The sequence below is a fragment of the Typopeltis vanoorti genome, chromosome 20, assembly GCF_054136105.1.
Source record: "Typopeltis vanoorti isolate ZY-2024b chromosome 20, IOZ_Tvanoo_1.0, whole genome shotgun sequence".
Taxonomy (NCBI): domain Eukaryota; kingdom Metazoa; phylum Arthropoda; class Arachnida; order Uropygi; family Thelyphonidae; genus Typopeltis; species Typopeltis vanoorti.
This window is the reverse complement of record NC_143568.1, coordinates 74,651,471-74,672,626: the sequence shown is the minus strand read 5'-3', so window position 1 is coordinate 74,672,626 and position 21,156 is coordinate 74,651,471. Positions and strand designations below refer to the sequence as shown.

At 34.9% G+C, this 21,156-nt stretch overlaps 1 protein-coding gene across 1 annotated transcript in view; it reads left to right on the top strand.

The window, feature by feature from the left end:
- Positions 1-21,156, top strand: part of Plap (phospholipase A2 activator protein) — a 162,593-nt gene that overhangs the window by 121,882 nt on the left and 19,555 nt on the right. The window contains exons 8-9 of the mRNA XM_090410020.1: positions 3,867-3,989; positions 18,710-18,964. Of these exons, the coding sequence (XP_090266146.1) occupies positions 3,867-3,989; positions 18,710-18,964 (378 nt within the window). The remainder of the gene's footprint in view (positions 1-3,866; positions 3,990-18,709; positions 18,965-21,156) is intronic.

Below are 21,156 nucleotides of genomic sequence, written 5' to 3'. Positions count from 1 at the left end.
GAGTAGATGCCCTCCCTCGATGAGTCTTTGGACTCTCTGGAGGTGTCAAATAATAATAAAAACTAGAACATGATAATGAGCCAACAATATGACCTAAATGACTGAGAATGTATGAGTGCTAGATATATCAGCCAAGTATTATGAATACTGCTACCTTTATAGAAGAACATCATGTTCCATTACCATCTGGAACATTAATATGAAAGCCTATTCAGCTGAAGATGAATTGTATGAAAGTGGAAGGAATTTTCTCTTAAAAAAAATTCTCTTGCAGATCAATAAACCATCTAGAGAACACATACACTCATTCAGTTGTTAAGGTATTTGGCTGTAATAGTCCATTGGGCCTAATGTATTAACAGGTGAGATTATGTATATTATTACTACTTTAATATTGAAAGAATTTCGTTTATTTTCAAAGAAGGGACTTAAGGCTTCTACAAACCTGTATATTTGTACCATGGGTGGACTAAAGATTTTTTCCTATTTGTATTAATTTTATATATACAGGGAAACTTGTTCAAAGCGGAATCCCAAGGGATTGAATATATTTTCCACATTGGCCAAGTTTCTGCATTATACAAAATTGCAAAAAAAAAAAAAATTTTTAAATCCATTAAAATCATATTACATGGTACATACCTGTTTATGAGTGAAAATCATAATCTCACTTGTAGACCTATGTTATTAAAATAATAGTAGTAATAATAATAACACATTATTAAAGTACTGTATTAATGCTCTATTACACTGCACATTACACATTTCCAATATACAACTCGTTGAGATTTCTTCCAAAATCCAACAAAGAAACTTGTTTCCACTTTTTTGTGATCATGTCTTTTTGAATGCAGTCCTTAACTGTATACAATAGTTCAAGAAGGCTGGAAGAGTTTGAATCAATTGCAAACTGCATTACTTCACTGATGCAATGAAGGACCTGTTCATGTGTATGAATTTTCGTTGAAATATCCTGTTCTCCGGCTGCTGCTTCTCATCCTCCACATCTTCGTTTTGTGTATTTCTTATCGCTAGTAGAGCTGTAGCAGATTCAAAGCTATAATGTGTGGCTAGATGAGCATCACTCCGAACAAAGTTCTCTGTATCACAGGAAAGTTTTTTTCTTTGGCAGAGATTGGATATTGCAGCAAATGTTTTTACTTGCCTCCTCCAAATTATCTGCCACATCACTTTCCCCAAACCCAGCTTTAGCAAAACAATTTTTTACTGTTTCTGTTTTAATTTTCTTCACTGCCAACCTGATCCAATTCACAGCATCCAGAACTGATACAGATCTTGTTAATGCGTAAGACTATCGGCTTCTTCTACATTCGAAATCAAAGATTGCATCAGAAATCGTCTGTAGTGCGATTTGAATGTGTAAATAACATCCATATCCATGGGCTGTAATACACTTGTTGCATTTTCTGGGAACCAGGCGATTTTCATATTTGAAAGTGCTACCTTTGGGTGGCAGGTAGCATTGTCAAGAAAAAGGATGACATTTCTATTTTCCTTCTTCATTTTTGCATTAAACATGTTTAACCACTCTTCCTTTGTAGCTGCAGTCATCCAAGCTTTTTTTATTGTTTCTCCAAATCACTGGTAAATTATTAATTTTCAGGTTCTTAAAACATCTTTGTTTTGCTGCTTTTCCATTTCTTCCACTATATTCCCACACAATAACACTGTAAGTCTTTCTTTGGACATTTTACCCCCAGTACACTTTTCTCCCTTAACCACGAATGATTTTGTTGTTAATGCCTGAAAAAACAATCCTGTTTCGTCCGCATTGTAAATGTTTTTAGGTTCATATGATGAAATCAATTTGTTGATTGTTTTACGAAACAGTAAAAGCAACAAGTGCCAAAATCTAATAAATATAAGTGTATTTTTAAAACATTTTCCACTTTATACAGGTAATTTTTAATAAATTCTTCAAATATTGCTTTCCGTTTCCACATTGGGCAGATTCCGCATTATACAAAATAACACTGTAATGCCTATTCTTCTGGGACTATATAATTTTTTCACAATGAGCAAGTTTCCTCCTTATTCACTTTCAGCCTTTGACAAGTTTTACTGTATATATTTTGTACTTTTATTTAGTTTTTATATACTCCAGAAACCCTGCTCTAGAGACCAAATATGGGACTTTTTTTTTCAAGTCACTTCAGGCCTTCAGTAAGTGGGACAGTGGGCTCATACTAGGAAATGAAATTCATCTCCCACTTAATGACAATCACAACACAGCATGTTAGTTGAAGATAGGATATGCTAATATCCTCTCTCTCTCTCCTGTTTGGTTGTAATTACGACATCAGAGTTAAAATCCTGTATAAAACATAAGCAATCTTTATAAGTGTTTTTCTCCAAGAAACTAGAGTGAGTTCTCCAGTTACAAAACAGGAACGCCAGCTAGAGAACACATGCAGTGGATAGACAATACAGATGATTCATGGTAGCCTTACGAAAATATTAAACAACCCATATATGCACACACACATACAATGATGGTATCTATTTCCTTCTATTTTTAGGGCACTTTGACTATTAACATCTTCCTTGCAAGAGATCACACATACACACACACACAGCAATCTGCCGAACTACCTATTTTGTGGAAACTAGACATTCATGAAAGAAGTTTAGGCAGTAGATTAATTTAATTAGCTGGTGTGAAACCATCATCCTACTTATTGGGAAGCCTGAAGCAGAGTGAAAAAGTTGTCTAGTCTTTATAATGTAGTCCAAGTTTATAATATAGATCAGATAATCTAGGTTTTGGATTATCTTATCCAAATCAACTGGAGCAATAATGTGGACATGGGTTTACTACCTCTATGAGTGGGATTTTCATTTAAAAAAAAAACCCTTTAAACTTATTAAATTAGATAATAACAAACAGAACAGGATAAAAAAACTTCATGGAAAACTAGAAATGTGAAAAGATAGCTGCAGCAGATAATATTGCTGCAAGGTTCTGTAGCTTAGTCAGGCTTGGTCACAAGGTAAAACTTCATATGACTGGAAGCCACTCAAAAGGGTTTTTGAGTAGCATGTTGTCAGATAATGCAGGGTATCATGTTAATGATCAGGTAGTCCATTTGTAGGTAGATGCTGAACAGAAAAGATTTTCCTGCCAGTACATAGTTTCTGCACTGCTGGAAGTGTATTTCAGATGAGACCAAAATTGGGTTTTGTTGTTTCAAATTATAGCCAAAGCAACTAAGGCTATGAGACCAATATGCATTATGTCTGTTACTTGTGTATTCTTTTGACCAGTTTTCCAGGAGGACAATCTGATTGCCTCTGTATGAGACCAGCTCACCTTCAGTTGAAAAGCCCTTAAAAAAGATTCTTTTCATCCAAGACAGGATTTGAATGCAGGTTTTTTCTAACCAAAGGGCATTGCTGCTAATGGCTGAACCAGCTATGGAGGCTCCTTTCAGACCATTAGAACTGTGTTGAGAAATGATACACTTTTACATATATTGCTAAGTTTAATAAATTCATTATAAATACAACACAAAATTCGATGGCATAAAGCTGCCTTTGAACTTTGTCTCAGGGGGTATTGGGTTTTAAGCTGTTAATAGTGGTATTTCTTGACACTTATTCATTCATTATAGGGTAAGTCTGAGGTGGTGCCATCATTTCCGACTCTTAAGAGGCAGTGGAATACGGATTTCGTTATTTGTTAGTGTGTTATTTTTTCCTAATGTGTTCACAGCTACTAATTTAGTTGAATGCAGATAGCTTTAAGCAGGAAATTAACATCTAATTGTAAATATCATTGTCCTGTTGTAGTCGTGTGTAGTTCAGCAAGGCTAATGAAGTGTTTAATTTTTAAACTTTTTTTTTAGGTGGCTCAAGATATGTTCCAGGAGGTGCTATTTCTTCATCTACTGATATTCGTAGCGAGTATAATGGAGGAAGTGTTGCTAATTCTCAGCTTCCTCTTCACTCACCCGTCCAAGAAAGTGGAGGTAATGTAGTATCTTCAAGTGTCACCTGTAGAAACTTGCCTAGGGCAGCAGATTTTTCCACATAAAATTTTTCCTCATATGACTCCAGATATATTGCATGCTTACCAGTTAGTCATAGTTTTGCATTTATGTTAATGATAACAGCAAGCCATTTCAACATAATTACTTCCTGTCAGAAAAATTGACTAAAAAGACTTTTTAATATAACCTTCATGCACAGGCCAATTCTATCCTTATTGAGAACAAGGATAGAATCTGTTGAGCATCAACTGCAAGTTATTTAATGCTTTAGGAATACAGAATAAAGATGTTTGTCCTGCGAAGAATAGAATCAAAGAGAACCAGAAGAGAAGCTAGTTCAGTGTATTTGAAGTTGGACTGTGCATCTCATCTTTTAAGTATATTTAGAGGAAAATGAAGAATGATGAATAATCTTATTTGAGTAGCATAACTGAAACAGTTTATAGTAATCAGAAACAGTGTGTGTGAAAAGTGAAATTTTTTTCACTTTGAACTTGGGCATATTGCTTGACAAGATCATTGATCTTGTCTTCAAGCAATATGCCCAGTCCATTGCCACCTCAGGTATTTTTCACTCTATGATGTCAGAGACTTGGGTTTGATTTCTTATCCATGTATTCCTTTTGTGATCCAGTCGTGTGATATTAAGCATAGTTCTTTCCATACTAAATTGTGTGCTTAATTTTTGAATTTTCTTTGCATTTAGTGTCCTTTTTTCACAGCATATATCAATATACACTATGTTGATAAAAGTATTTGACACTTAGATCCAAGTGAGACCACCTTTGACCTGAATGACAGCAATTACCCTTCAGGGCATGCTTTCAACCAATTTCTGATATGTTGCAACAAGAATATTCTTCCATTCTTTTGCAAAGCTACTCCCCCCCCCTCCCAACCTTGCTGGTGATGGCTGCTTTTAGTCTGGAGCTAATTCAGCATTCTAATTCATGCCAAAGATGTTCGATGAGGTTGAAGTTTGAACTCTGAGCTGGCAATCCAACACTTCAACATTGTTTGTGGAAACCAGTCTAAGGCACACAGTGCATGTGGCATGGAGCATTGTCATGCTGAAAAATGCAAGGATCACTGCCGGAAGTACTTCCACAGTGTTGAAAGTATGAAGTTGTCCAGGTAGCCATTAGACATCATGATTTTGGGCACATCCATCAATGAACCAAGCCCCATCCAACTAAAACACTCCATACCTTACCAAACTTCCAACAAACTTCACAGTTGGAATGATGCAGTCCTGCCAGAACTGTTCCCCAGGTAATCTCCAGATCCAAACACAACTGTCAGAGTGAAACATTTGGAAGCGTGACTTGTCTCTCCACAGAACACTTTTTCAATCATCTACAGCCAGGAACTGTGAAAGACACCACTCCAAATGTCATTTGGCTTTGAGGGGGATGATGTAGCATCTCTGCCATGGTAATCTAAGACATGCAACTCTTTGCAGACAGTTCTAGTACTGACAGATGTTTCTGCAACATGTTCCGGGTTGACTGCAAGTGCTGCCACTGATGATGCGTGGGATGCTTGAGCATTCTGAGACAGCTTATTGATCTTGGTCAGTGACTTACTTCCCAAGGCATTTTCCTGCTGTCATGGCGCCATCAACTTTCCAGCTACGAATGACATAAGCAATGGTGGATTTCAGTATACATGGGTAGCAATGTCACAGAAAAATAGACCACTGAAGTGTGATACCCAACTACCATTCCATGTTGGTAGTCTGTCAGTTCAGCTGAACATTGCATCTTGACATAGAGTACAGTGCAAAACATGCAGCACATCCTAACTTTTATTACCATACATACACACACTCCCTGAATTTGCTTGTGGTAGGATCTGATATTTGCATGGCATGTAAAGTGTCCAAATACTTTTGTGAATATAGTGTAGGAAGAATACATTGGTTAAAAACTTTCCATTTTAGGCATAATGGTAATTGGCTTTCAAGAATATTGACTGTAATTTTCCAAATGCTTTCTACCCAAGCATCATGCATCTTTTAATTTCATCCATGATATTTTGTTCCATTGATATGTGTTGTCCTACTTATATGGAATCTACTTGTTCAGTTTCGTTATTGATTTTTATTATTTCTGGTTATGCATAGCTATTGAACATAACTTGGATCTTCTTTAGGTTTATCTTTAAGGCCAGCTGTTTTGCTTGCAATTTAAAGTTCATAGATACGAGTCTGTAATTCACGTGTGGTTGAAGCAAACTAACTATGTCATCTGAAGTATAAATGGCTTAAATATCTTCAGACCTTTTTCTTCCTAATCAAGAGTTTGAATATTTCATCTAGGTATGCTGTGAATAGTTTTTGAGATATTGTGTGTTCTTGTCTTATACCTCTCTGTATTTCCACAATAGAGATGTTTCACTGAAATGAATTGTTGCTGTTGATTTGCTAGTTTCGTGATGCTTTAAGTATTGCACAAGTTTTTACTGAATCAAAGGCTTTCTCATAATCAATAAAACCAAGACATAATGGTAGTTGATATTCATTACACCATTCAATAATTTGTTGTACAACTTGAATATGATCCATTGTGCCAAAGCCACTTTGAAAGCCTGGCTGTTCTTTTCATTGTGCTATGTCTAAAGTTGCCAAAGCCTATGAGCCAAGACTTTTGTAAACATTTTGTAAACCACTGATAGTAGATTGATGGTCAGTAGTTTGCCAAGTCTTCTACTTCATGGATATTTTTTGTTTATCAGAATTAGGGTAGCCTTTTTCCATGACCCTATGTCTGAAGAAAATAAATTTTTCTTCAGACATAGGGTAAAGAGTTTTGCCAAGATTTTGTTGAATCATTTCCCTGCCTGCTTCTAAAAGTTCAGCTATAACTCCATCCTAACCTGCAGCTTTTCCATTTGTAAGCTCTGGATGCTCCACATAACTTCTTTTGGTAGAATCTGTGGCACTTGAGTTATTTTTTCGTAGTTGTCTTCTTCATTTGATTGTTTATCCTATATTGAGTAAAATTCTTCAATTGGTTTTGTTAAAGTATAATTATCTTTGGTTATTGTCCTATCTTATAGTTTGATTGCAACTATTTGTTTATTGCTGTTTATCAATGTGTGTGTTCTTGTCTTACTTGTCCTGCATTTTTGAGATCACAGTTGTCTTTGATTGTTTATTGTATGAGTTTACAATTCAATATTCTTATTTCTTCCTCGATACATTTTCTGATTGTTTTGTGCAATTCAGTGTAATCAGTTTATTCTGTGAGTTATCCGCTAGTTTTATTTCTCTTTGTTTCTTTAGAAATTGTCTTGTTTCTGTTCTGCTTGGCTATTTCAAGTGAACATTGCAAAATATTTTGGGTAGTAATGTCATTACTTTCTGATGGATCAGCATTGTCATCTATAATAAGAATTTTAAATCTATTGTTTAGTTTATGTTGGAATATATCTTTAATGTTGAATATGTGAAATATGAAAAGGCAACTGGAGTAGATGATATTTGATCAGAAATTCTCAAATATGGAGGTATAAAAGTTTTGCATTAGCTACACTGCACAATTCAGAGGGCCTGGTCAGAAGGTCGAATTCCAGATTATTAGAGTAGGCCTCTCATAGTTTTCCCTCTGTAAAAATAAATAAAAATAAAAGGAATAAAGCTAAATGTGGAATTACAGAGGTATTTCCCTACTGAATGTTTGTGGCAAGATTTATGCAAATAAACTTGAGAAATGGCTAAGAAAAATTGTGGAAGGAAAGCTCGGTGAAGAGCAAGCTGGATTCAGGCCAAATAGAAGTTGTCAGGATCAGATTTTTTACTTTATGACAAATAGCTGATATGTCATGGGAGTATGACAAGGATCTGTACTTAAATTTTCTAGATCTGGAAAAGGCATTTAACAAGATGTCAGGGAAAAGCTTTTCAAAACACTACAGTTATATAGGATAAATGGAACTTTATACAGGGCAATAAATAGCCTATATTTAAGTTGTAAGTTTGCAGTTAGAATTGGAGAAAATGCAGGAAGATAGCTTGATATAAAATCAAGTGTAAGACAAGGATGCACATTATCTCTATTCTTATTCATCATATTGAACATAATGAATTGCATTATGAAAGAAAATGGCATATCAAGTTTATGATATTAGAAGGAGATATTAAATTTACCTCTTTCCTTTATGTAGATGATGTTGTACTCCTAAGCACATCCATTGCAAGCTTTTAGGATTCTTTAATTAAATTCAATAACAGTTGTAACAAATTTGGCATGAAAATCAGCAATAAAAAGGCTAAAACTATGAGGGGGAAAAAACAAGCAGGAACATAGAAAACTTCTGCTGTATTCTTAATAGAGAGTCTATAGAACAAATAAAATATTTCAGCTATTTAGCACAGTTTTTAGTGAAGATGGCAAGTTAAATCTGGAAAGAGACAACAGAATAAACAAAGATATGGTGGGTTGCCAGTTGAATAGATTTATATGAAGTAAGAAAGAGAACTTAGCCAAAACACTAAACTGGGCATATACCAGACAGCGTTCAAAACTAGTTTTAGGTTATGGATCTGAGAGCTGTGTGTATGTTTGTGTGCATGTATACGTGAACACGAACTTACTCCACTTTGCCCCAAGTTTCCCTGCTGTTCTTTCTAAATCGGGGAGGGTGTGTGTATGTGTGTGTGTACACACATGCATGGGTGGTCTGAAAAGTTCTCAGCCTTTTGACCATAGAACACTATCGGCAAGATTTTTTTTTTTTTTTTTCTAAGTTGGTACATCTGTCATAAGCATCCATGTGAAATTGCAAATCATTCTATCAAGTAGTTTGTTTTATACAGCTGTCTGAAGCAAAAGTGTTGTCTGTATCCCTTGAAATGGATAAAATTGAGTATCGTGCGGTTATAAAATTCTTTGTAAAAGAAGGTTTAATGTCAAAAGAAATTCATTTGAAGTTCATAAAAGTTTATGGGCACTCTTCTCCTTCATTTTCAACAATTAAGAAATGGGCTGGCAAATTTAAACTTGGGCGTACCAGCCTTGAAGATGATCCACATGAAGAACGTCCAAAAGGTGTAACAACACCAGAAATCATTGATCAAATGCACAATATGTTATTGAATGACCGGCGAGTCAAACTGAGTGAAATTGCTAAGACTATAGGCATATCAAAAGAACATGTAGGATATATTTTGCATGAAGAATTGCAAATGAAAAAGCTTTGTGCAAGATAGGTGCCATGCTTGCTCACAGCAGATCAAAAACGCACTCGCATGAAAATCTCTGAACAGTGCTTGGAGCATTTTAACAAGAATAAAACAGATTTCGTGCATCGATTTATTACTATGGATGCGACTTGGATTCGCCATTTACACACCAGAATCCAAACAGTAGACAGAAGCCAGTTGTTCAGCACCAAAGAAGACAAAGTTGGTTCCATCAGCAAGAAAGGTCGTAGCATCGGTGTTTTGGGATGCTAAAGGCATTTTGTTTATTAATCATCTTGAAAAGGATAAAAACAATAACCAGGGAATATTATTCTGATCTTTTAACCAAACTAGATGAAAAAATTTGTGAGACCCAGTTTGCAAAAGGAAAAAATCATCTTTCATCAGGACAATGGGACAATGCACAGCCCACAATAGGTGTTTTGGCAATGGGAAAATTAAGGGATCCGCACTATGAATTGTTGGAACATCTACCCTGTTATCCAGATTTAGCTCTCTCTGACTTCTATCTCTTCCCAAAACTAAAACTCTTCCTCGCTGGTCAGCGTTTTTCTTCGAATCAAGAGGTGATTGCAGCTGTAGAGGGGTATTTTGCAGATCTTACTGAGAACCACTACATGGACGGAATAATGGCGCTGGAATAAATGTGTTAGTCTTAAGGGAGATTATGTTGAAAAATAAAAATTTCGAAATTATAAATTCGTTTTTTCATTGTTAGGCCGAGAACTTTTCAGACCACCCTCGTATATATACTAAACTTAAACTTTCCACAAAACAATGTAACGAGTTAATACCAAAACGAATTGTATTAAGATTTAATACGACATTGAAAAAATAAAAATAAACTACCAAAACAAAAATTAGAAAATACTTTATTTAATGCCACAGTGTGCCATAAAACATAGGAGGATTGGTTTTTATTAATTTGAACTAACAGTTTTGCTTACTATACCTATTGTTTTGGAAAATGAATGAAAATGTTCTTGCGTAGTGATAAATATCCTGTTTCCAACAGACACCAGACTCCAAACACAAGAAAAACAAGGTAGTTTATTATACCACTAAATACAGTATGGTCACAACTAGCGTATGTACTATAAATAGCAATAATTAATATAAGCTGGAGACATCTGGAATGAAAACAATCAGCTTAAAAATGCAGGATGTGCCGTGAATGTGTTAAAGGTACAAAATCCAGGAGAAAATACACTGATATTTTCTGTTATATTTCATTTTAAAAAATGTTGTTTTGACCCATTAAGCTGATTTCACAGCCAACTAATGGGTCACAACCAGCAATTTGAAAAACATTAGGCTAGATGTTAATAAAGTTGTAGGTTTTTTTATTGTGGTTCTTATCCATAAAACCTATAGTACGTTCATGCTGTGGGTGGGCTTAGTTTTTTATTTATTTATTTTTTAATTTTATGTAGATGATTTTTTTTTTTTCTTTTACCTGTTCTGGAAACTACGCTAGAGACTGAACTTTTTCTGGTGACTTCAGGCCTCCATTAAGCAGAGTAGTGGTCTTACACCAGGTATACAGGCAATGAAATTCATCTTCCATCTAAAGACAATCAAAAACATCCATGTTCCTGCAGCAGGATTCAAACCCATAGCCTTTTGGTTGGAGAGCAAATATGCTAACCATTTGGCCAACCAGTAATTTGAATGGTGATATCGTGAGCATATTTTTAGAGAATGTACTAAGGAGCTGTGCTCTGTGCTGGTTATTTAATGAGAGTTCAACAGTAGGGTGTGTTGGGGGGGGGGGGGGGTCAGGAGCTTGGTGGAAGAAATGCTACTGGCACCAAGGTAGAGTCAAGAGTTCATAGAGGATTCTCTATGATGTCAGAATTGTCTTAGCAGTCTACATTTTATGAAAAAGAGACAAAATATGTTAGATAGTAGTAGTAGTACACACACACACTGATATTTTTGAACTTTGTTGGTGCATTTGACAGATTGCCACATTGGCAAGTGGGTATACAGGTGAGTCTACTACCCTGTTCTGACTAATAGTATTATTATCCACTGGGGGAAGAAGATGAGAATAGATAATAGATTAGTCAGATGGGCAGTAGATTGTTGTCTAATAGATACCAAAGTTTTATAGCAGGGAGAAATTCAGAGAAGTGGAAGGAAAACCAGTGGTGTGCCACAAGATTATTTTCTTGACAAATATTATTCAGTTTATTTTTTTATATTTTGTGTGCATTGAACAAGATATTCAGTTATTTGCTGATGATGAAAATTGGGAAGAATTATAAGAAGTAATGCTAATATCAAGTCCTTGCAGGAAATTTTCAATAATGTTTAGCTTGGTTGGGTGATTAACAGTGCACTGCACTTTTATTGTTAATAAGTGCAAGGCATTGTACTCTTGAGTACAGAGGGGTAAGGTTGTTTACTGTATTATTGGATGAGATTAAGGATTTGGTGGATGATTGTCATCAGAAGACACATCGCAAGATTGCACAGTTCGTTGTTGCTATAATAAGGCAAACGTATTATTAAAGTAATAAAGTGACATTTGTACTGTAGGATATCAGTTATTTGGAAATATCAAATTATCTTACTTTTTTTAGCAATGGCCAATTTAGAAAAAATAAATAATTAAAAAGGAAAGGATAAGTTTTAGTTTTATTATATGAACATTTCACTAAATGTAAAATAATAATGCATTATTTCTTGTGATTAGAAATTTGTTTGGTTATGTTTTGTATAAAAGAAATCTTTGTATATTACAGCCTGTTGCAAACTGTTTAATTATGATATTTCTAAATATCAAGCAAGTGAAAATGACTCACCTCAAATTTAGTTTCATTTCTGTAACTTAAAATTCAAGAGAAATAAAAATTGAACTTTCTGACTGAACCATAGTCTTGTTCACATAACAAGCAATGGTTTTGTTTTTGTTTCACTGCCATTTTGTTTGCCACACTAGGCAGTAGGGCACTTGTGCAGAGTTTGTATTTCTGAATAGGAATTGATGTAGTGAGAAAGAAAAAAAAAAAACTAGTGGTTGATTAGAACAGAATATAGTCTGAAAGTTGGAAGTTTATGAGAGAAATATAGTTTAAAGGAAAGGATATTTCTTAAATCAAAAAAATCTGGAAAAGAGCATTAGGAGAGAAACAAGCAGTTCTCCCAAAATTAATGGAATTTCTTTAAAAGGATGCTAAGTTGGAGTGTAGCATAGATAAAAATGATAAAAATTATATATCTTCTCCTGAAGTAATGGGCAGCTCCTTTTGATGCATTAAGCAGTAAACTTGTTCTAATTAAATGTTTTGAACACAAAAGAGATGAGCTTTTTTTTCTGCTGAAAGTTAGGAAGAAATTTGGGGGAGAAAGGGGGGGTCTTTAAAATTATCTTTTGTGTTCCAAAGAAATAGAAAATGGCACTGATATGTTAGAGAAGAGATAAAAGAATTATATTTCAATGACCACTGTTGAGAGAGGAAGAAACTGTTTTATAAGTTTGAAATTAACTGCTTTTGTGTATGTGTTCTTATCAAATCCTGTGATCTGAAAAGAAGAAATCTTCTCTCAACTTAACATCAGATCTTTTGTCTGATGTTAAGTTTGTGGTATAATGTATAATGCAGGTATGTATATATGTGTATATATATATATATATATATATATATATTGCTTGCAAAACAAACATTTTACACACACACCCATGCAATACCAAACTTTACGCTAATATTATTTAATTGTAAATAATTTTGAATTAACTTTGCCTCTCACTCAGTCTTTTTAATTCTTAAGTTAACTTATTTTTATAATAATATCCTGGATCTGAATCTGTGTTCTGCTATACCACTGACAGAATAAATAATTGAACATTGTACAAGGTTTTGTCAGACTACAACACGTGACTATTATGCACACTTTCATTGTAATGAGAAGACCAGAGAGAGAGAGAGAGAGTCCAGAGACAAATGAGTACAACAATATCAAGATTGAAATGTTGGTTATGGGGAGAGGTTGAAAACATGTAAATTGCCGAATTTAGTGGATAGAAAAGAAAAAAAAAGAGGTGATATAGTGGAGATGATTAATTTGGTGAAAAGAATTTACAAGATTAGCATGTAAGAATTATACATAGAATGGAAGGAGGAGGAGAACAAGAGGTCATACCTAAAAGTTGTATAAGGAGCATATTCTACATTGAGAATACTGGGTGAGTAGAATACGTTATTCTACTCATCCAGTATTTGTTAATCAGAGCCTCCATAGCTCAGTATAGCCCTTTGGTCAGAAAGATCTGGGGTTTCATTCCCATCAGTGACGTGAGGAACCTTTATCTGGTCTCTTTCAACTAAAGGTGAGTTAGCCGGTCTCATGCAGAGGTAGGGGGTTTTTTCACCCAGAAACTTGGGTTTTTCGTCCCCAGAACAGGCAAACCAGCCCCTTGAACACATGTGGATTACAGTCATGAATATGTCCCAGCTACATGCCGGTCTTGAGCCCAGATAAAATTGGGATGTTGGGAAAAGCAGTGGTGAACTACCCTGTAAAAATCTCACCAGGAATACTTTGTCGGCAATGCCTACAAAGTCACCTACGGTCAGAAACGACTGAAATAGAAAATCAGATCAGATCAGAATACGTTATTAGAGATATTTTACTAAGGTGCTGTGAATGAATGAATGAATTTAAGATCCATTATGATAGTCTTATATTGAACCTTTCGAACTGAAATATTACTAGTTGAGTGGGACTTCCTACAGTGAGTGTGTAGACTCTATGACAGTTTATTACTTATAATAGTAATAACGAGGTGCAGTCAACTTATGATACCGAAAAAAAAAAAGAAAAAAAAAACTTGCATTACTCACAAATTTCCTTTTATTATCCTTCCATTTCAAGACTTTTCAAATATGTTATATATAAATACAATCATGACAAATAACTTATAATATTAGATATTCAGCAGGAAACTCTGCATTGCCCATCCTGAAAAGAATATTTTTTTCTAATTTTTTATAAGCATAATCAGAAGTTTATGCGATTATATTGAATACTGTCAGGTGGCATGTGGTGGTAGGCCTCTGTTTGGAGAGCTCTGCAAGCTAAGTTGTTTAGCTTTAAAAAAAATAGTGATATTAGTTAAAAATTGTGAAATTAGAATTAGATTGCATTGTGGTGTTAATTAGATTTAAGTTAAAAGCTTTATCTTAGTATAGTTAATGATGAGCCATGCTATTTGCATGGCTCATCGCACAGATGCGAAAGAAAACAATGGCGTCCAAGGCATCATTATTTAAATAATTCAACTAAAGGGACTTCGTATAGTGCACTATCTGTGAGATGTACACATCATCAAAGGCAAAAAGCAAATGGAATTTAGTTTGAAATTGATTTTGGTGGAATGCTGTCGTAAGATTGAAGCAGAGAATGGAACAGAATACACGTGAAAATGTCTGTTATGGTGTAATGGCAGATAGGTTTGAAACAGTATTTAAAAGTCGCACATTTGAGATAGAGAGCAGAAGTGTTGATTGAAAGAATAGTATGATGAATGAAAAGAACAGAGTTGGCTGTAATGAGGGAGATAGCTCACCTATATAGAGTGATATATAGGACGAAGTGGGAATTGCAGTGAATGAATCAGCTGATATCAGAAAGAAAGAAGTGTAAGAAAAGGGAAATGAATGCTTGACCAAGAGAGAAGAAAAAAAATCAAGGAGCAAGTCTTGTATGGCGATTATATCGTAAAAGGTGTGATTGGCAAGAGATTGAAAAAATCGTGCTTCCCAGGTGCAAAAATTAATGATGTTAGTGAGGCTATTAGAGTGCAAAAGAGTAAAGTGAAAGAGTTGATCGTTTTGGTTAGAACAAATGATTTGAAAGGAGAAAAGGATGGCATGAGGGAGGACATGAAAGAATTACTGGAAACAGCAAAAGAGAAGAGCTAGAAAGATAGTGAGTCTGTTGCTGTGGTATGTCAGAGTAGAGCTGAGGAGAAGGGTCATAACAGCGAATGACTCGATGCATAGGTTATGCAGGAGAAAATAATGTGAAGTTTGTGGATGTGTGGAGTGAGTTTGACAGGTGAAAGGACTTATACAAGAAGGATGGTTTTTCATCTGGATGCATTTGGTGTTCAGAGTCTGAAAAAAGTGTTGTTGAATGAAGTGAAAGTGGATGTGTAAAATTGGGAAAACTAGAGCTTTTATGGAGGAAGCTGTTGAGTAGATGTACAGATATTGGTGAGGCAATTGAGTGAAAGAATATGCTTAAATACCTAAATTAGTACCACTGTTAACAAACCAGAATTGGAGATAGGATAGCAATGGACCTAAGGGGCTTTTGCACTTTTTGTACACTAATGCCAGGAGCATTCAGAAAATGAGGAGTTTTTGGCATTGGTTAGTTCATCTTGGCTAACCCTAGCCAAGATGAACTAAGGTTATTGGTAGTAGTGAGACATGTTTAAGTTAAGGGATATTACATCCCATATAGTTTCTTAGCCGAATAAGAAACTCAGAGTTTCATGCCGAATATAGTAGAAACTATATAAAGTTCGGCGATTCCAAGCGTAAGCAAATACCTGGATGCTGCAGCAACTAACCCTAAAGGTAGTGCAAGCTGAGGCAACGGTTGACAGAAGATGATATAGTTAGTGGGATAGAATGTGAAAGATATAGTGTATTCAGGAAGGACAGAGAGTGAAGAATTAGGGGGAGGGGGTTACTGATGATAGCCAATGAACTGCAACTAATGAGAATAGAAGTTCAACTGCAGGCCAGTGAAAACGGCACATTTGAGGCTATCTGATGTGAGATAGAGGTCAGCAGAACAAAATATATAGTTGGATGCTTCTGTAGACCAGTATATGGAAAGGATGTTGGAGATGGTATGCATCGGCAAATAAGCTCAATGAGTGGAGGGTGGGTAATTATTATGGGAGATTTCAACTATGCGAATAGATTGGAAGGAGGAGAAGACATATGGGAGGAAGGAAATGGAATTTATGTAGTTACTAAGGAATAATTATCTGAGACAACGTGATGAAATGTACTAGAGATTTGAGTGCTAGAGCTAGTACAGTGATATCTCGCTAATCCGAACTGAGTTTGAAAGAAGTTTTATTTATTATGCATTATTATTTTGTGTACTATTATTTTTATTTAATAATTATTATTTTAACTATTATTATTTTTTTTTATTATTATTATTACAGTACAGTATTTTTTTCATACTGTCGATTGTACGATTATACTGTAGGCCTATTTTGATTTATTGTGTGTTCGTGTTTGCTTTTTTATACTGCGTAAATTTCACAAAAGAGCTGTTATGGAATGGATTACAGGTAAAACCAAAAGTGAATTTGAAATCAAATCAGATGCTGAAATTATAAATATGACACTACAGAATGAATGAAAGATGATAATGACGATAAAGAACTCGAAAGAAAAAAAAAGTAAAACATGAAGAGGCAGTTGACAGTTTTAATATGTGTATAGAATGGGCTAAGCAGAATGATACGCCATTCCACAAAATTTTGTTGCTAATGTAGCTCCGAGAAGAAGCATTCGAAAAAAGTTTAGCTTCCAAGAAGCAAAAGAAAATCAGTGACTTTTTTTTATAAAGAAATAAAAAAAACTTTTTTTTGTGTTAACAAGAAAGTAATATTTTTTACGCAAATTAAGTTATCTACTGGACTATGCAATTTTATTAAATCAGAATCCTCAACAATACAGGTACATACAAATTAAATTTTTTACTAAAATAAACTTGTGTACTGTATTATTTTATTAAGTTTTACATTACAGTGCAGTAGCTTTTTTTCTATCACTTACTTCATTTATTTACAGAATTAAATTGATGTACCATTAGAATCTGATTATTTTTGTCTTAAACGCTAGTTATTGTTGTCTCTTGGGAGAAAATTCGCTAATCCGAATGAGCACGGTTTATATTAGTTCGAATTAGCGAGGTACCACTGTAATTACATCTGAGAATTTGTCTATAACCAATATGACCATGTTGCCACCAATTGGTGAGAGTGATCATATGGTCTTGACCTGGCAGGTGGTTAAATGTGTGGAATTACAGGATTGGTAAGTATCACAAGTATAGGAGATTGCTTGGATTACAGCCATGGCATGTGAAACTGTGATGTTGATAGTGCATGGGAAGTGGTAAAGGAGTAGTGCATGGGAAGTGGTAAAGGAGTGTGTATGGGAAGTAATGGCAGACTGCATACCTAGAATCAGGAGAGTAAATCAAGTGAGAGTTAAATTGAATGAATATCATCATTAAGCTGAGCTAAAAAAAAAAATAATAAAAAATAAAAAATAAAAATAAAAAATTACAGAGGGAATTCATGGAGAAAGCTGACCAGCAGGCACGTGAGCAGTACAAAGCACAGGCCAGAAGGGTAACCAGTGTGATAGGAAAGGCAGAAGCAGAGAGTATGTAAAGAAATTAGCAGTACAGGCCAAAGATAATCCCAAGCAATTCTTCCGATATGTTGCAAGTAAAAAGAAGAATGTTTATGACAGAATGATTTTAATGAATACTGATAGAAGGGAGGTAATTAGTCGAACTAGTAGAATTACTAAGTGAACATTTTGCAAGAGTATCATCCAGAGGGAGATATTACTGCAATATCTCCCTCTGGATTTTAGTCTTTGCCTCTAAGAGAGGCAAAGACTAACATATTTGTTGAGCCCTGCATATAAATCTTCGTGAGATAGTAACTGTCCTTTAACATTCTAAATACAAGTTCATGTGTCTTCAGCTACATACTAAAAGTCTACATTTTTTTTTTTTTTTTTTGGTTATAACGAAAAAATAGATAAAGAAATTAATTAAATATTGGTTTATTGATTCCATTCCAACATATCATCACAGAGACATCATTCCTTGTGCTGATGATGTCTCTGCAACAAGAACGTAATACTGGATTCAATAAACCAGCATTTAACCAACAGAAACATTGGCTTATCGCATCCGGTTTTTCATCTTTGTCACAGAAACATCAAGGATACAATGTAAGAATTGTGACATGCATACAAGCAACACAGAACAATTGTGTTCATTTCATGAACCAAAATATGAGCAACTAGCACTTAAGCCTGAATGCAGAAATGCAGTTGGCTTTAATGAACTTTTAAGGATCATTTGGTACAGTTAGTCAATTGTACCATATACCGCACACGCGCACACACACACACACACAGTGTGTGTATGTATGTATGTAGTAAATAAAACAATGGCAATAAAGTTATGTGAGTTTAGCTTGGCATGTATTGCAAATACCAGCAGACTCTCTCTCTGAAATAGGTTGAACCAGTTCTAAATTATTAATGTAATCTTATTTCTTAATTTTGTAAATTTTACAATTTATTATGCAAATTTTAAGTATTTCTTCCTTTACGTGGTGTGAAAACCCAGACTTTTTTTTAGGTTGAGCATCTCAAAGTTAATATATCATTTATTTGCTTTAAAATGGAACTGTTTTATTTGACAGATTCGTCTCCAGATGGAGCAGCAGGTGATAATAACAAAGGGACTCTATATTTTCCTCAACAAACATACTTGCGGTTTGATGCAGCAAACACTGAGGGTATTAAAAATAAATTATTTGAACTAAATAGGAAAGTTCCTGTAAATCAGCAGATATCAGATAATAAGATAAAAGAAGTTCTTCTTCTAGTCGATTCTGTATCTGAGGTTACAGATGAACAATTGTCTTCTCTAGAAAGTATCATTCATTGGCCAAAAGGTAATTGAGTTACTTTAGCACCATTTTTTATTTTGTCTTTCTGTAATTTGAATAAGAAAAATTGCTTGTAACTATATATCGATTCTTGTAGATAAGCTTATACATTGGTTACACATGGCTTCTAATTTTTTAGGAAATGATAATGTAAACTAGATTATTAATTATAAAAACTGTGTATGTGTCGATTCAGCATTTCTATATTGAATTGTAAATGCTGTTGTTGAGTCGTGCCATATTGTTTTATATATCAACTTAGTTTATATATCAGTTGTCTGTAGAGAGCAGGAGAGATTAATAATTTAACAAAACAGTAACATTTATTTAACAAGAATAAATTACAAATAAGTAAAATATAAGAACAAATTCATATAACTTAGGTGATGAGAATTCATATCAGTTCACACTTACTCTGTTACACAAAATTAAACATCTGTATCTTTAGCTTTTGCAAAATAACAAACTTTGACATTACTTCAGATTGGAATCTGAATAGGTGTCTGAAATAACTCAGTTGATTTTAGATTACCCAGTTACGAGAAATTTTACAAACCATATTATGTGCATGGGGCACAATTCTCATATCACTTGATAAAAGAAGGGGGACACAGACACACCTTGGAAAGTGCACAAACTTTTAATCTATAAGTAAATCATTTACAGCTTTCAGCACATATAAACCATGTGCATAACATGCATATAGCAGCACTAATGTTTAAGATGTCCGTGCGGTTAGCCTAGTGGCTGTGCGCTTCACAACCATATGACTGGGAAAGGAGTGTCCCAGGTTTGATTCCCGTCGAAGATGTGAGGAATTTGAGGATCTTCCTCAGCCAAAGCCAAGTTAGCCGGTCTTGGGTGCGGGCAGTAGGGTTTTTTCTGCCAGTTCATCTGGCGTTTTCATCCCGCAAGCAGGCAAATCGGCCCCATGAACACACACGGATCTACAGCCATAAATACTTAATCCCCCATGAGGGGGGCTCAACTCGCCCCAGTAGGGATGGGGGAGAAAAAGGGAGGAGACTCCATACGAATAAATAAATAAATGTTTAAAATGTCTCCCTTTTTGCCTACATGCATGCCTGAAGTCTGTGAGGTCACATCAATGGCAGCATGCACAACATCCAACAGAAATGCTGCCACTGCTCACTCCAAATCCATCTTCAGGGTGGGGATGCTGGGGGTATCATTACCATATAACTCGCTCTCTTGTATGCCTTGCACCCCCTGATTTTACTTTATGAAAAAAAGAAATTAAAAAGTTTTGCATATACCTGAATTTAATTTTTTGAAGAAAAAAAAAAAACGCACATGAAAAAAAGTTGAAAACGTTATGAAATAGATTGTGAATGTTATGTGTTTCAAATATTTTGAAATTCGGTTGAAGAGAATCAGCATTTCAACTCATCAATCAGCTTGCCTTCATTGTTGAGTCGTGCAATCTTTTGTTAATGCCACACCAATCATATGCATAGAGATGGAAGCAACAAGTAGAGGAAATGTGGGAGTGAGGGCATTGACTTCTTCTCGATCTTAGATTGCATGAGGGTGGATTAAGAGACCATCATTAGAACTGTTGTGCAACTGAATTTTGAGATCTTGGGACATGATTTTGGCAGAAATAATTAATTTAATTACAGAAGCATTGTCACTAAAATATTCAAATATATTGCGTGATGAGGGTGAGCAGCAGATCGCATAAATAACGTTGATAATTAATATTTAAATGCATTCACTTTATAAATAATGTGAGCAATTATAAATAATAATGAATACTGAGAATTTAATTATAAACGTCAATTTAGTTTTTTCCTGAAAAACTTTAGATTCCAGAAGTCCCGCATATATCTCATGGTACGATTTTTTAGCTTTAATTTTGGAGATAAAAGTGCAAGTTATATGATGATGATTTGCCTCCAACCACTGTTGTGTGCAGCAGACGAGTCCAGCTGGAAGGTCCACTGCCTACCATGAAGCAAGATGTTCAGGTGCTGTACCACAGGTTTCAGCATGTTGTCTTGATACACTGGCAGAGGTTTTGACCCCTTTCTCGCAGAATTGCAACTTGAATATCCCCCCACCCACACCACCATCACCACCACCAAACGATTGCCAATGCAGTGATTACCTCTTAGAATCCTGGGTGCTGTGGCATGTTCTGTGCTGCCATCCAGGGGATATACCCAGTCATTTTG